This window comes from Protopterus annectens, chromosome 4.part1, assembly GCF_019279795.1.
Source record: "Protopterus annectens isolate FY-2018-M chromosome 4.part1, PAN1.0, whole genome shotgun sequence".
In the NCBI taxonomy this organism is placed as follows: domain Eukaryota; kingdom Metazoa; phylum Chordata; order Ceratodontiformes; family Protopteridae; genus Protopterus; species Protopterus annectens.
The window spans coordinates 978,460,579-978,475,945 of record NC_056734.1 but is presented as its reverse complement, the minus strand read 5'-3'; the positions used below and the strand labels follow the sequence as shown (position 1 = coordinate 978,475,945).

The window sequence follows — 15,367 nt, the reverse complement described above, 5'->3', positions numbered from 1 at the left end:
CTATGACAAATTTTCTCAGTTTTTAAAAAAAAATTTACGAGACAGGCTACTAAATTCCTGGCTCTGCTCTTGCCTCAATCTTGACTAACAATTTCCCTATCAACTTCTATAATAACTTTAATTGTTAATTGATTTTTGTAGCATACTCCTCAATTTTGCTATTTTTGTATGCTTACTGTACGTATTAAAGTCAACTGATTTTCTTTTATGTCTGGAGCTTTCTTCCCCAGGCCTCCTCTGAAAATGGGTTTATGCCCAGTCGGACATATTCCCGGTTATCAAATGTCAAAGAAACAAACAAATAAATAAATAAACAACCCACTTAAAGTTGTATTTGTTGCTAATGTAGATTGAAACATCTCCACCTTTAGTCCCTATCTGTGTTCTGCTGTCAGTCTATATGTGTGGAAAGCACTGTATGTAGCCATGCATCGTTGGAGTACTTTCTGTAACTTTAAACCAAGTTTCAGTAACAGAACAGATGTCTACATACACCAGAGTGAGGAGAACTTGTAGGGTGAGGAGTTTCTTGTTTAGGCTCTTACCATTCAGCATCAAAACCTTAAGGTTGCTTTGAGAGTTTTTTTTTTTTTTTTTTTTTTTTTTTTGCTATATTGGTAGTTTTGTTATTTTGGCTTGCCTAAAAAGGTTCTAATGGGTGGATAAAGTTTTAGCTAATATCTGAATGCCTATGGGGCAGGTACAGGCCATCCTTGACAAAACAACATTGTCTGTTAACAATGTTCTCCCTTGATAGCTACTAGATTCTGCTGGAGTGACACCAGAAACTAAGTAAATTATTAAAAACAGTCATTTTCTTTTCATACCGTGGCATTATCCTTGACTAAAGTAAAATGCTGTTGTATGCAATGCATGTACCTGTCTAGGACACATATTCAGAGAGATCCATAATGTTTACTTTCATTCCAGTGAGGTAAGTCTCAGGTCATTTACACTCACATGGACTATAATACAATCTTTCTGGCAACTGTGGTGCAGTGCCTTGCCTGTGTGTGTGATATTATGGAACCCAGCCCCAGTTATCTTCTCATTGTTCAGCATGGTGACAGGAGCATCTGATTTCCATACAATAGAATTCCATATGACAAAAGTACTAGGTAAAGTGTTTGGCTTGCCTTATGGGCTTTGTTCTTGGGGACCACTGGGTGTAGGCTTATGTTTGCTGCTTGGTGTTGCTTTAGGCTTGGGCTTTAGTAAATGGAAAGGTTTCCTTTAAGTGTCTCAGCATAAGGTCTGTGTGTGTGGTGAGATGAATGTGTGAAGGATGCAGTGCATGTGTTCTTGACAACCTTTTTTGTAAGCAAGATTTTTGTCTCCAAGGAAGTTGTGTAGTTACATCTCTCACATACTGTGTTAGTTTCTTTAAGGATTAGATGGTTGTCTCAGTATACAATCCAACTGCTATATTATCTCAAGATGACCATATCTACCAAGCTGGTCAAACAGACATTAGAAAAATTCCATATCTATGTTGTTTAGACCTATATTAATGTTGGGGTATTATGGTTTAGGGACTCAGTTTTACATGGGTCTCCTGAGTGGTGTCCACGGTTAACGCTAGATGTTAGAAAAGTTTACAAGTACATAGGTATACACTTGGCTAATGACCACCAGGGACTTTATAAGCCTAGCTGCACAACCCAACCCAACTGTGTCCCCATGTAACATGGGCATCTATTTGAAGGGGTTTATTAGAAGGTTGCTAAAAGTTTAGTTGGGGGTATGCTACTTAGGGAATATTTATTGTCAGTCTCTCTCTATCAGAGGCATGGAAACCAGACCAGGAGTGAATTTTCAATTTCCCATACAATGGTCAAGGTTACATTTAAATAGGATTAGGGTGGACTCTGCTTCACGAGGATGGGGATCCTTTTCCAGAGTGTGGGAATCCTTTGAGATATATATGCGCAAAAGGTCCATCAGGGCTGGATCTGAGGGTTGCTTATGGGCCAGGCATAGATCACTTCTCAGTAACCTATAGGAGACTGAGTATAGAGACAGGGCTTAAAGGCAATCTGCATAGGGCAATATGTTAATACCTTGGATTCTCTTGGTGAGGAACCTCTGTGGGTGTTCCAACTGTTGGCATATCCCTGTTCAGGTACATGTTGAACAGGGCATTGTACTCAATGATGGGCCTGATAAGGGCTGAGTAAAGTGGTATTATAACTTCCTTGGACCTGGATGCCATACCCTTACTTATAAGTTAGTCAACATAGAATTAAGTTTTTACTACCTTGGCTATGTGTTGGTTAAAAGTCAGTTTACTATCTACATACGTAAACAGATCCCTAACTCTTACGGATGCCTTATCAATGGAATAATTAACCTGGGTGGATTTTTCCCCAGAAAGCAGTATAATGCACTTATTGGCATTGAATTTTAATCTGTGGCTTTGGCACCAGTAATTTGTCTGTGTTAGACCCTCTTGCAGGATGTAAGTGTCATGGGAGGGGGCTCTATGATAGCTCTCAATTTGCAGTCGTCTGAAAACGTTTTGAGACAGGGCCCCTCAACACTAGCTGTGACCTTCAAGAAGTAGATACCAAACAGGAGCGAGCCCAGCTCTGAGCCCTAAGGTACTCTGCTGGTGACTGGTGTCTTGGGGGATGTGGTCTCACCAACCTAACATCTTGGGTCCTATTTGTGAGCCAGCTGGCAATCCAGCAAGTTATGTAGGGATTTATGTTATAGTGCTACACTCTGGTGCTATAAGTGCTGTTTGATACGCTTACTAGCTGCCTTAAGCTTAACTCAGTGCAAAGCATCACTGTATTAAAAGGTTAAAGTCCTAAACGCTGGCTTTATAGGTAAATTTTACAATGTAAGTGTTTATTTATTTATTTGTTTGTTTACCTGGGTAGTGCACTGATCAATATCGACCAATTTCAGGCTCAATCTAGGTGAAACAAAAACATTTCACAAACAGAAAATACAGAATTGAAAGCAATAACAAAACAGTTCAGATTAATTACACTTTAAAAATGTGTACATGCATTACAGTGAACAAGCGCAATGCAATGTACATTCAAGCAGTGATTTATAGCGGACAGAAAAAAAAAGTTGAAAACTAACCCTAATGCCCTCTGGCCAATAAACGACTGCACTTTGAGCTCCCTGGAGTGCTTCCCAACTAAAAGAGACCAGGAAAACTACTTTCTGCAACAAGATGGAAGATCCTGGAAATTCTTAAAGAACAAGCACAGCAAAAGTGAATCTCAAGTGCAGATTACCATCAAACAACTAAGTCACCCTTCTACAAAGTGATTTAGAAGCAAACAGGAACTAAACAGAGAAATGGCGATTTTGTTTTCAAAAAAATTAAATGTTTTCAAAATCTCGCTACAGCCTGTTGGTACTCTATGCATTCTTGTGAAGTTGATGCAATGAAGCATGAGACTGGGTTCTTATCCTTGTTTGTTTGCTATGTACTACCTTGATCTACTTTAATTACATTCCCTTTTGCCTCAATACCTCAAACACAGTTTGTTGCCTACTTGCATAGCAATGTCCCTGCTTAATTGCTCCTGTGTATTTTATTTATTTCAGTTTAGTGACTGGGAAAGTCCACTGGGCCACGAAGAGCCCGTTTTCAGTGGAGGCCCAGGGAGAAAAGCTCTAGTAACAATTACACATATTGCAAACAATCAATACATTTTTTTATATTCATAGAGATATAAACAATCAAAATATACACTTACACAATCATTTTTATATTCATAGAAATACAGTGTAAAATTAAGATTGATGTGATAACATAAACTTGGTACAGATAAGTGAGAATACGGGGGGCTTTTTTTTTTTTTTTTTAGTGAGTAAGAATACCATTCATATAAGGGAATAAAGTTAGGTGCAGTTGGTGACTGTCTACTAAGGTTGTAATGCACAGTTGAAATAGGTTAGTGAAGATATCTAAAGTAGGTGTAGTAGAGGGTGGAGAAAATGAATAGTTGGGGGGGGGTGGGATGGGTATATCCATTTTGACATAAGATGGGAGAACAGGAGAGATTTGAATTTGTTGAGGTCAGGAGTACAGCGAAGGGTGGGAGGGAGAGAGTTCCACAGTTGAGAAGTGGAGCAGAAAAGCAGGAAGTGGCCAGGGGGTCGTGAGGGCTTGGACACTTTTAGGAGGTTTTGGTTTTCTGATCTGAGTGAGTGGTTAGGGATGTAAAGGGTTAATCTGGTAGAGAGAGAGAGAGAGAGAGAGAGAGAGAGAGGGGCAGCTGTCAGGTTTGTGTATGAGTTTATGGGTGTTGGTGAGTTTAAGCAAGCGCAAGTAATTTGGCAGTTTGAGCCATTGTAGGGTATGGAGAGAGTTGCAGTGGTGGGAGGAGTTTTTTGAGTTGGTGGTGAATTTACATATTTTATTGTAGCATAATTCAAGTTTGGATTGTAGACCAAGTTGGAGATTGTTTGGCAGAGGAGCTCCATACATAAGACAGAGGAGAAGGTAGGAAAAAGCTAGTGTTTTTCTGGTGGAGGGGGAGAGGTAGTGGTTGTGCCTGTATGGGAGACTTAGCTGTTGATGTTTTTTTTTTTTTTTTTTTATAACAGATTGGATATGGGTGGCAAATTTTAGATGCTCATCAATGAAGATGCCAAGAAGTTTGGTATTGGATACAATTTTGATGGGTATATTATCATTACTGAGTATGGAGAAAGAGTTTTTGTCGATTGGGGAGTTTTAGAGGGGAAAAAAAGATGATCAGTTTAGTTTTATTAGCATTTAGGGCAAGGTGGTAGTTTTGCATGCAGGATTCTGTTTTGGAGAAGGCTGATTGAGTTTTTTGAAGTAGTCCAGAGGAGGAGTAAGCTGGGCAGGTGATTGTAGAGTCATCTGCATATTTGATTATTAAGGAGTCAAGAATGGTGTGATGAAAGTTGTTGATAAATATATTGAAAAGAATGAAGAGTAGTGGTCCTAGAACTGAACCTTGTGGCATCCCGATGGGGGTGTGCAGAAAGGGGGAGGTAGAGGATTTCCAGTGAACAGCTTGTTGGCATTCAGAGAGGTAGCTTGAGAACCAGTCAAAGGTGGAGTTGGAGAGGTTGAGAGATGAGAGTTGAATTAAAAGTAAAGGGTGGAGACGGTGTCAAAAGCTCTGGATAGGTAGAGGAACAGAGAAGATACAAGTTTACCAGTGTTGCGTATGCTTGGTTTATGGTTTCGAGGAAGGATAGCAGGGCAGTCATGGTACTGAAGCCATGTTGAGTGGGGGAAAGAAAGTTATGAGTCAGATAAGACATAAGTTGAGTATGGATACATTTCTCCATGATTTTTGAAAGTGGGGAATGGATAGCTATAGGTCTGAAATTGGAGTTATCTGTATTTTTGCCTCTTTGGTGAAATGGGATGATGTATGCATGGTGCCAGATGGAAGGGACATAAGCTTCGTGGATGGATCTGTTGATTAAGATGGATATGAGAAAGGCAATACTGTCAGCAGATATTTTTAGGAAGATTGTCAGGTGTGTTTCAGCTATGTTTTAGTTGGAGGAGTATTTTTTATAGTACTTGTAGGGATGGGTTTTAGGTTGAAGGGGGAGGGGTGAGAGGTTGGTGAGGTCAGAGAGGCCCAAGGGAAAGGGGTTGGGGGTGTGGGGGAAAGAGGAAGACAATTTAAAAATGCAATCTATGAAGAAGGAGTTGAATTGAGTGGCAGTGTCCAGATCTGTAAGGTTTGGGTTGGGGCAGGGGTTTTCTTTATTACCTGTGTGGAGGAGGGAGGAAATTGTGTCCCAGAATTTCCTAGGGTTGGTCGAGTATTTGGATTGAAGTTTGGAGTAGTAAACTTTACAGTCTCTGGTTAATAGTTTTTTTTTTTTCAAAGTTGTTTGAATTCTAGTAAGAAGTTGGGTTGACTGTTTATTTGGTATTTATTTCCAAATTTTGTCTCTTTGTAGCATGGTGTGTTTGGTTTCTTTAGCTAGCCAAGGAGGGGGATTTGCTTTCACCCATCTGATTCTTAAGGGAGCATGCGTGTTGAGTAAGTTTAAGAAGGTATCGTTGAAGTAGATAATGGCGTTATCGAGGGGCAGGGTTCTTAGGGTGGACCAGTCAGTAAGCTTTAGACATTCTGAAAATGTTAGAGGGTTGAAATGAGAGAGATTGCAAGTGTGTATGTACTGATGATGATGCCAGAGAGAGGAGGGGTGACGGTCAGCGAAAGCAGGAAGGTGGGCACTGACAGCATCTGGAAGGATTCCCGAGTTTGAGATAAGATTGAGATGGGATGTAAGGATCCAGTCAATGATAGTGCCAGAGGATCCATTTTTGTTTAGTCTAGTTGGAGAGCTTATTATTTGGGTGAAGTTGAAGAGGTTAACTGAGTGAGATTGGGCTTGTTAAGTTATCGTGGCCCAGTTAATGTTAGTGTCACCTAGGATATAGGTTTCACTTTTAATGAGAGGAAAACCAAGATAGAATTTCTTCTAGGATTGGTATGTTACTGCCTGGGGCTATATATAGGGCGGCTATGCATTTGGATTTGTGATTGTAGAATTTTAGTAGAGCTTGCTAAAGTTAGGGATTGGTATATGGGGTAATGGTATAGGAGGAATGGTAGATATCAGCTACACTTCCCCCTTTCTGGTTTAGTCTATCATTGCGAATGATGTGGTAGCCTGGAGGGAGGATTTCATTATCTGTTATGCAGGGTTTAAGACAGGTCTCTAAGATGGCAGTTATGTTGGGATGGTTGTGGGAAAGCCAGTGATGGAGGTTAGGGATTTTATTTCTAAGACTTTGAACATTGAGTGTGGCAAGGCAAATATATTTAGGGGTGGGAGTGTGTTTGTGAGTGGAGTTACAGGTTATAGTTGGGGGTGTGAGTCCAGGGTTGCGGTGAATGCCAATAGAAAGTGACAGAATGATTTAATGGAGGATAAGTGTCAGCTGGTTCAGATTGAGTGGAGTGCTTCAGTGTAGAAAGGGGAAGGATTTGTTGGGATGGGGGTGAGGGGGTGTATGCACTGCATAGTATTCTCTCTGTGTAGTGCAAGCCTTTCACAACTCTGAAATGCATTTCTATGAAACGCGGTCATAACCTAAACTTATATATTCACACACAATATACATAGACAGACATATGTATAGTGTGCACTTTTAAAAGACGCACGCACACAGCTCGTATATAGGGCGGCTATGCATATGGATTTGTGATTCTAGAATTATATGTCCACTGTCGCATGTACACTACAATCGCAGAAAATGATAGCTACAGTATACATTAGCAGTAAAACAAAATAACTATGAAACCTCCGTAAATACAATTAATATAGCTCAACATGCAGTATACGCACAGGCATACACGTGTTTCTGGACAGAGGAGGAGATACAAGACATACAAACACTATTGCTGTATACAATCAGAAATTTACGATTTTGGGGAACCGACGGTATGAAACTCGGCGTACAATCTACAAATATTTCACTTTATACACACCTAATTGGTGAAATACCACATATTTTAACATAACCAGACTTCCATTCGCGTAATCTGTAACCCAATCTTTAAAGAAAATATACCTTCCAAACATAGCTGTAATTGGCCATTCTTTCCCTTTGACCTCTTCTTCTCAACGTGAATGGAAGAAGTAGAAAGGCTGCGATTGGGACAGAGTGTCACATGGGTGTGATTACGTCACTGCAGAAGAAAAGCGTATGTGACGATTTTCTTTCGGAGTTTCTTTTCCTTGATGTATTTGAGGTTGTGATCGTTAGTGGGCCACGTGTAGTATATATTTGGAATAAAACTGCCGTTTAAGGGAAACGTACTTAAATTATAAGAACTGAGCATTCGACAAAAATGGTGAAGCTTGCTAAGGTAAATGATCGCTGTTGCAGCTCATTGTTTTCTGCGTTATGTTGCATTGCTACAGCGTAGGTGCTGTTAAGAAACATGATGTGATGGCTACTAGTTTGAGTTGAGGTCGATTGTAGACTGATTTGTTTGACTGTACTGCATCGAAGATTGTAGATCCCTAACGTTGTGGGGTAATTTTGAATTGCATACTTTCTACGAGTGTAGGTGGTAAAGATTGCAATGATGAAGGCCGCGTGGACGTATTTATTTGCGGCCCGTTGGCGGGAGACTTCAGCCAGTCATCGCAGCATGTTTGTAGGTTGTTAGTTCCTGTTTCAGACTTTGGGAAAGGGGTGGTATACAGCTGATGCAGTTTGGAAAGTGTTTGGAACAGCGTGCAATGGGTAGAACGGGCTTGGAGTGTTGATGAAGTTGACATACCGATATACTGAAGCATGGGAGTTGTGTAATGTTTCTCACGTGTCTGATGTCGACCGTGAGTTTTAGCTCATAATTTAACTATGTTCCTTCTAAGTTGATTTAGAAATAGCACTCTATTACAACCAGGAAAGAGTGGCAGTCATTAACTTGCATTCTTTCTGACAAGCTGTAACTTAAAATATATAAATATGTATATTTTTTCCGTTTTTGTTCATCTCCACTGTGATGGTAGTTAATATTTAGTTTTATTTTCTGTGGTTTTGGAAGTAACACGCTAGGATTACCCCCCCCCCCCCCCAAGACTAGGAACGATTTTTAGTTTTAAATGTACTAGATCAAATTTTTGTTGGGGTTGGTACGTGGGACTAACGTTTGCTCACTGGTGGTATGAGTTGTTGCCGATTATATATTTATCGGGTTTGTTTTATAATATAATGTAGTGTAGCTACGTTGTACATAGCTGTCGTTTATAAAACAATGTGTAGGAGAACACGCGGTCTAAAAAGAGCAGTTCTGTAAAGTAGTCAGTGCGACAAAAGTTTTGATGTCGGCAGCTACTGGTTAATTTAGGGATGATCGTTCGCTATATTTAGTCACTTTGTAATCTGATTATTGCTTTGTCTTCATCCGACTTGCTGTCCACACAGTCTCCAAACCTTGTAATTCCATGTGTACTTATGGAATTACAAGATAACCGTAATTCCCACTGATCGTACACATTTCTCGTATTCATATGTACGTACGCACATAATGTAAGAGACGTCAACGTCAGAGTCGAGTAAAATGGCTGTAGTCGTATGTTCTTCAGTTGATCAAAATATATTGCAGGAAGCAGCACCTCTTGGGAGCAGTCATAAAATACTGATTTCATGACTATCGAGCAACAGCTTTGTTGATGTGTACTGTTGGCATCGAGGGCTTCTACAAATCCCCTTCCAACGGGGATCAGACCAAGTTTTTGCAGTGTTTTATAGCCTCATCTGGCATGGTTTGAACGTGGATATTCGTTTGATTCCTGTGTACTTATGGAAGTACATTATTGGCTGGGTTTGAGTGATTGGGAAGAACTGTCTTGTGCTTGAAATATTGTTCTGTGCTTTTAGAAATGCTTTCTGAAAACAGCGAGTCACCTTGCAGTGGCTATTTTGGTCGTGCCAGTTGATTAAGTTGGCTAAATGCTTGTTTGAGTGGGTAGTGTACTGCTATATTCTGTCAGTGGCAATGGGTTTGGAGGTTAAACGTCAATTCATTAGCGTTAGGTACTTCCGTTAAACACCTACCACGCGTCTCGCCGTATTCCTGAAAAGCATAGCTGTGTTGTTGTTTCAACTGACCTGTTGCCTTTTTTTCCAGCTGTTTTTTACATTTTACTATAATAATTGACATTGCCTACAACGTTTTGCAGCAAAGTGCTGGTTTATGTTAAAAATCCAACCTACTAAAATGCGATTAAATACTGCCTGTATAGTGCTAAGAAAGTAATTGGTTTTGAGGCAATTTCTGTACAAAGGTTTAATCACACAGATCCGCCAGAGCTTTCTTTCGTAGTGAACTTTGTGTCACTTGTGGTAAAAGTCGATATCTTAAATAGGTGGGCGTAATTTGTTTTGTATTAGTAAACAAGTTTATGCATTTTAGGCACATGAATAAAAAAGCGTATTGCTTTCTTTAGGTTGATAAATAAGCAAATTGCCTTTCCTTGTCTATTTGCAAATGTACATTTAATGTTGACAGGCTGTATAAGTATATTTTTGAAGATGTACACCTGCTGCTGTGATATGACTGAAGCTATGATCAACTCTCCAAACTGAGGATGTTGTTATTGTAAGTTCTGACAGTTGTAAATCCTTTGAACTGCCTTACTTTTTCAGTTATACAAAGACATGTTTAGCGATGTTGTGCTTGGTCTTTGGTGTGCTTAGTTTGAACAGTTCTAATGTGCATACATATTGCAGTCATTCTGTTCATGTTAGTGGCTGATGATGCTACTAGTTTTTAATATAAAAGGATGAGCTGTCACTTCTGTTTTATGAGAATACACGCTTTTTTATTTTTACACAATTGAAGCAACACTAACTTATTTTGGAGGACCTTTTCAAAGGCTACCCATCTTGGTCTGTCACGGACCTTTCGGTCTTCGTTGGGCTCGACGAAAATGGCGAGACGCATGGTATGGTTTTAACGGAAAACGGTTTTTCTCATTTTGGGTGCTGGAAGAGTATAGTCTGAGTATTTACCTGTGTAGAGAAGAAATTAATTGGCATTAGTATTGTCTTCATATAGCACACGTTTTGTTTTGTATAGAGACTAGCTTGCTGTGACTTTTGTGATCGGACCCAACTTTAGCTTATTGTATAACACTGATATGTTTGATTTTTGTGTTTTGGAAGAGAGTAGGTAATCTCCAAGTGTGTTAGATTTTAGTAGCTTTAGTAAACGCATACCACTATGGACTGTTCTCAAGTCAAACACTGCCACGGCATACTAAATGTGCCTAAAGTGTTATTGTACATGTCTGAGAACTAACATACTTCATGAGAATACATGATGTTAATGGGGCAGGGATCGGGACATAAACTGATGCTTACAACTAACCTAGCTGCGCTTTTTAATGCTTTTATGTCTCGTTCGTGTTGACATGTTTACTTGGGTAATCTCCAAGTGTAGTACCTCGCAGGATGCGAAGTAGCTGTGACTGTCACTCATACTATTTCCCCTGCCAATCTTGTACGTTACACCCACTCCACACCCAAAGCTGCGCAGAAATGAGTGCGAGGTACTACACTTGGAGATTACCATAGAGTATTGGGATGTGTTAATTTTTTATATGATTTGTATGAGAGAGTAAATTAGTGGAAATTTAGGATTAAATGCAGCAGAATTTTTTTCGCCAATTTTCTGTAGAGGCAAAAGCATCCCACGTGGCAGCTTTAGAATTTAGACTTTTTTTGATAAAAGTGCAGTAGTGTTCTTTAAACATCAGATGAGTTGTATGTGTTTGCATGCCTCATTTATGAAAATGTTAAATAGTGGGTCCAGTTACGATGCATTGGGCAGAAATTGAGTGGAATCCGTCCATTTTTATAGACTGTCCAATTTTGGTAGCCTATAACAAATATGTAGCATATATGGTTTATGAACTGGTTGGACTAGTATACCAGGAGTTTGTGTAACCACATCAGAGTGGAGACTTATTTTTACATAGATTACGAGTTGCTGGTTAATACACTGCCTTTTTGGAGTGGGGTTATAAATCTATTTCCCGTAAGCATGTATGATTATTTCTGGTTTGGTGATATTAACGAGGGATACTTAAGACTTGTTTTCCGGGGAACGTCTGATTAAAATTAAACCGCTTTATAGCGGAGGCCAGATGAGAAATGCTCCACATCCCATACCAGATTTGACTTGTATGTAATGTCAGATGGGCTGCAAAACATAGGTTTGTGTTTTGAGGGAGAACTTTACAGTAGGTTCATAGGTTTATACTAGGCTATCTGCCGTAAGGCATTTATAAGCCTAGCCCAAAGTTTTGTGGCTTACGCCACCCCTTATGTTAAAAAATACTGTGCCCATTAGTTTGTTGTGCCTCTGTCCAGCAGTGACACAGATGATTCCCGGGGTAAACCTACGATCTCCCATCAATCGGTCAAGATTTCTCTTGAACAGAGCCAGCGAGGTGCTCTGCCTCACATGGACCGGGATTTTATTCCACAGCATAGGGAGTCTCTGGGTGACAAATGTATCCCTCCAGCATGTCTTATTTATATCCGTGCTAAGGTTTAAGTCGTTTGCTCTAGTGGATCTGGTAGATTTGGATTTTTTGAGGTGGAGCATGTCCACTAATTCCGGGTTGGACATGGCCTTGTATGTCAGGCACATGTCACCTCTGAGCAGGCGGTATGCAACTGAGTAGAGCTGGAGTTTCTTCAGTCTGGCAGCATATGACAGATTTTGGAGTCCCTTCCTCCTTTTGGTGAGGAACTTTTGGGGTCTCCCCAATTGCTGCAGGTGTCGGGTGAGATAATCCCGAATGGGGCATTGTACTCTATCATTGGTCTGATAAGTGAAGAGTACAGGGGAACAATGACCTCACTTGATCTGGATGTGAATCCCTTCATGATCAGGTGGGCAATGTAGAAGGTCTTTCTAACCACTTTAGCAATGTGAGTGTCAAAAGAAAGGCCACTGTCAACCTGGGTCCCCAGGTCCCTGATAACCTCTTCTGTGCTTAAGATTGCCACCTATATGGTAGCTTGGGGTTACCTTGTTTTTCCCGAAGGGTATGACTATACATTTTTTGGCATTTAACTTCAGGTCATGGCTCTGGCACCAGTTATCAGTTTCCGTGAGATCCCTCTGAAGGATATGTGTACGGTGTACTTTCCACTATGGCGCCCAGTTTGCAGTCATCTGCAAACTGTCAGCCATAGTCCTCCTATGTTTGCCTGTACTTCTGCAAAGTAGATGCCGAACACGGGGCCAAGGACTGAGCCCTGTGGGACACCACGTAACTCTAACCCTGTGGGTTCTATCCTTTAGCCAGTTTGCAACCCATCTTGTGACATGGGTTTACATTTAAGCTGGTAAGTTTCTCTATAATACCCGAGTGGGGTATTGTGTCGAAAGCTTTTGCAAGGTCAAGGTAGGCTGTATGGACTGCTTTTCCCTCATCAATGGCCTTGGTGACTGTTTCGAAGAAGTCGACCAAGTTCAAAAGGCATGATCTGCCCTTGACAAAGCCAAACTGGGTCGGGTCCAATGTCTGCAAGTCCCCTATGTCTTTGTTTATGAGTTCCATTATGATCCTCTACATAGCTTTGCAGACCAGGCTTGTTAAGCTTATGGGGCGGTAATTACCAGGGTCCGTAGAGGCACTGCCTTTGTGGAGTGGGACCACAGTTGCCGTACGCCACTCCTTGGGCACGTATCCTGTGGTAAGGCTAAGATTAAACAGCTGCCTTATATGCGGGTTTAGTTCCTCGTTGAGTTCGTGTAGCACACAGCCGGGGACACCATCCGGTCCCATTGATGCTGTGTTTTTAGCTTTAGAGAGCAGCTTTCACCTGCGCATTTGAGATGTCTGGGAGGCTACACTCCGCTGGGATAGTTATCTCTCCTTTTGGGGGGGGAGGGGGGTGAAGTTTGCACTGAACCTGTCTGCCAGTGTGTTGGCAATGTCTGTGGGTTCAGTGATTTTTGTATAATTTTGGATTAATTCTGCGCATATCTGGGAGTTTCCACCCAGGTTTCTAACATAGCTGAAGAAGGCCTTATGATTGTCTTTTGAATCTATTGCAATTTTTCTCTCAAAGTTGGCCTTGGATGATTTTACGAGTGATCGTATTTTTTTTTTACTAATAATGATCAAAGGTGTCTTCTATTTTATGGATTTTGCTCTATCATGTAACAGCTCTCTCCTCTTATTGTAAAGTTTGTTTATGGCTGGGGTCCACCTGACTGGACGTTTGCCCTTGGTGGAAAGAGTCTTGGTTTTATTAGGAATTGCCTGATCCATGCAGTCCTGGAGGTGTTCGTAGAAGGCATTTGTAAGGGCTTCTGCAGCTTGGGTTGTGGTTTCCACTGGCTCGGGGGCCTTGAAGGATACCACACCAGTCTTGAGTAGTGTGAAGTTTGCTTTAGAGAAGTTCTTCACTGTGGTCTTTTTTGTTTGGGGTGGGGGCGGGATGTGGATTTCTAGTGAGAAGTTTGTGATCTGATCTCACCAATGAGGGATATACTTCCGGTGTGGAGCATTTTGTCCCCATGTTTGTGATGATGAGATCTAGTATATTTTCTCCTCTTGTGGGAACTGTGACTAGTTGTTCCATGGCATTTGAATTTATGAACTCCAGGAACCTTTGGGCTAGAAAGTTGGGGCTTGAGTAATGTTCCCAGTCTATATTCGGGTAGTTGATGTCACCCAATATAATGGTGTTTGGAGATACATTTATACCCCCCAGTGTCGTCAGGAAGGCTGTGTGGGGTTCCTGAGTTTGAGAGGGTGGCCTGTAGCATGCTACAAATTGTAGAGCAGTTTGGCCTGTTAATTGTACCTGGATGGTTTCCGATGCTTTGTGCGTTGCCACCAACCTGGAGGTGTGGGTATCCTTAATGAATATGGATACACCCCCCTCCTTTTGTGGTGTGGTCCGGGTTTTGGGGCCGGAATGCATGATATGAGGTAAAACCTGATAGTGCCGGGGTGCTCCCAGGAGCCTTGAACCAGGTTTCAGTCACAGCACAGACATCTATGTTCTCCATACTGAGAAGGGCCTCGAGTGCGTGCATTTTGAGATTTAGACTTCTGGCATTGAGCAGCATTACCCTTAGTTTCTTCCCATTTTTGTTTTCTAGGGTGGTAGGTTTAGAATTTGAGCCTTGCCTAAAAAAGGCACTATGGGGGTGGCAAGAACCTTAGCCAATATCCGGAATCCCATGGGTGACAGGTGCAAGACGTCCCTTGCGAAGCAGCGTGGTCAAGCATGTCATCCCAGGCAGACACTGGATCCCCTTTGAATGACACCAGAAATTAAGCCAATTGTTAAAGCTGATCATCTTGTCTCTGTGTTGTGGCGTCATTCTTGGTGAAGGAAGGATACTGGTCAGGGTTATACCTGCCTGGGCTACATAATCAGAGAGCTCCTCTGTTTCTTTTCATGTAGTCCAGGGAGGTACGTCTCGGGTCGTTCACACCAGCATGGACAATGACTGTGTCATATTTGTACTTGCTGTGGAGTGACCCGAGTGCTTGTGTTATGTGGTGGATTCTAGCACCCGATAGGCAGCTTACTGTGACCCTCTCCTTGTTCAGCCTGGTGAGTGGGACGTCAGTGTGTCTGACTATGGAGTCACCTATGACAAGTATGTTTGGTGTTGTATTTGGCCTTAAGGGCTGTGACTGCTTTGCACACTGATTTTGTGGTTTATGTGTTGCCTGTGGTGTGTCATGAGGTGGCAGTTGCTTGGATGTCTGCTTTGGAGGCCTCTGCTGTTTAGGTAAATTTTTGCTCGGAGCCTCCGAGTATGACTTTGTGTGTTTGTGTTTGATTCATTGTTGTGATAGCTTTGTGAGACTGGTTTTGTGGTGTGTGTAGTTG

General features: G+C 41.4%; 1 protein-coding gene across 1 annotated transcript in view; it reads left to right on the top strand.

The window, feature by feature from the left end:
• The first annotated feature begins 7,669 nt into the window (after positions 1 to 7,669).
• The window catches only part of LOC122801350 (nucleolin-like), a 345,442-nt gene continuing 337,744 nt past the window's right edge, over positions 7,670 to 15,367 (top strand). Inside the window, exon 1 of the mRNA XM_044070890.1 lies at positions 7,670 to 7,847. Within this exon, the coding sequence (XP_043926825.1) occupies positions 7,830 to 7,847 (18 nt within the window). The 5' untranslated portion in view covers positions 7,670 to 7,829. The remainder of the gene's footprint in view (positions 7,848 to 15,367) is intronic.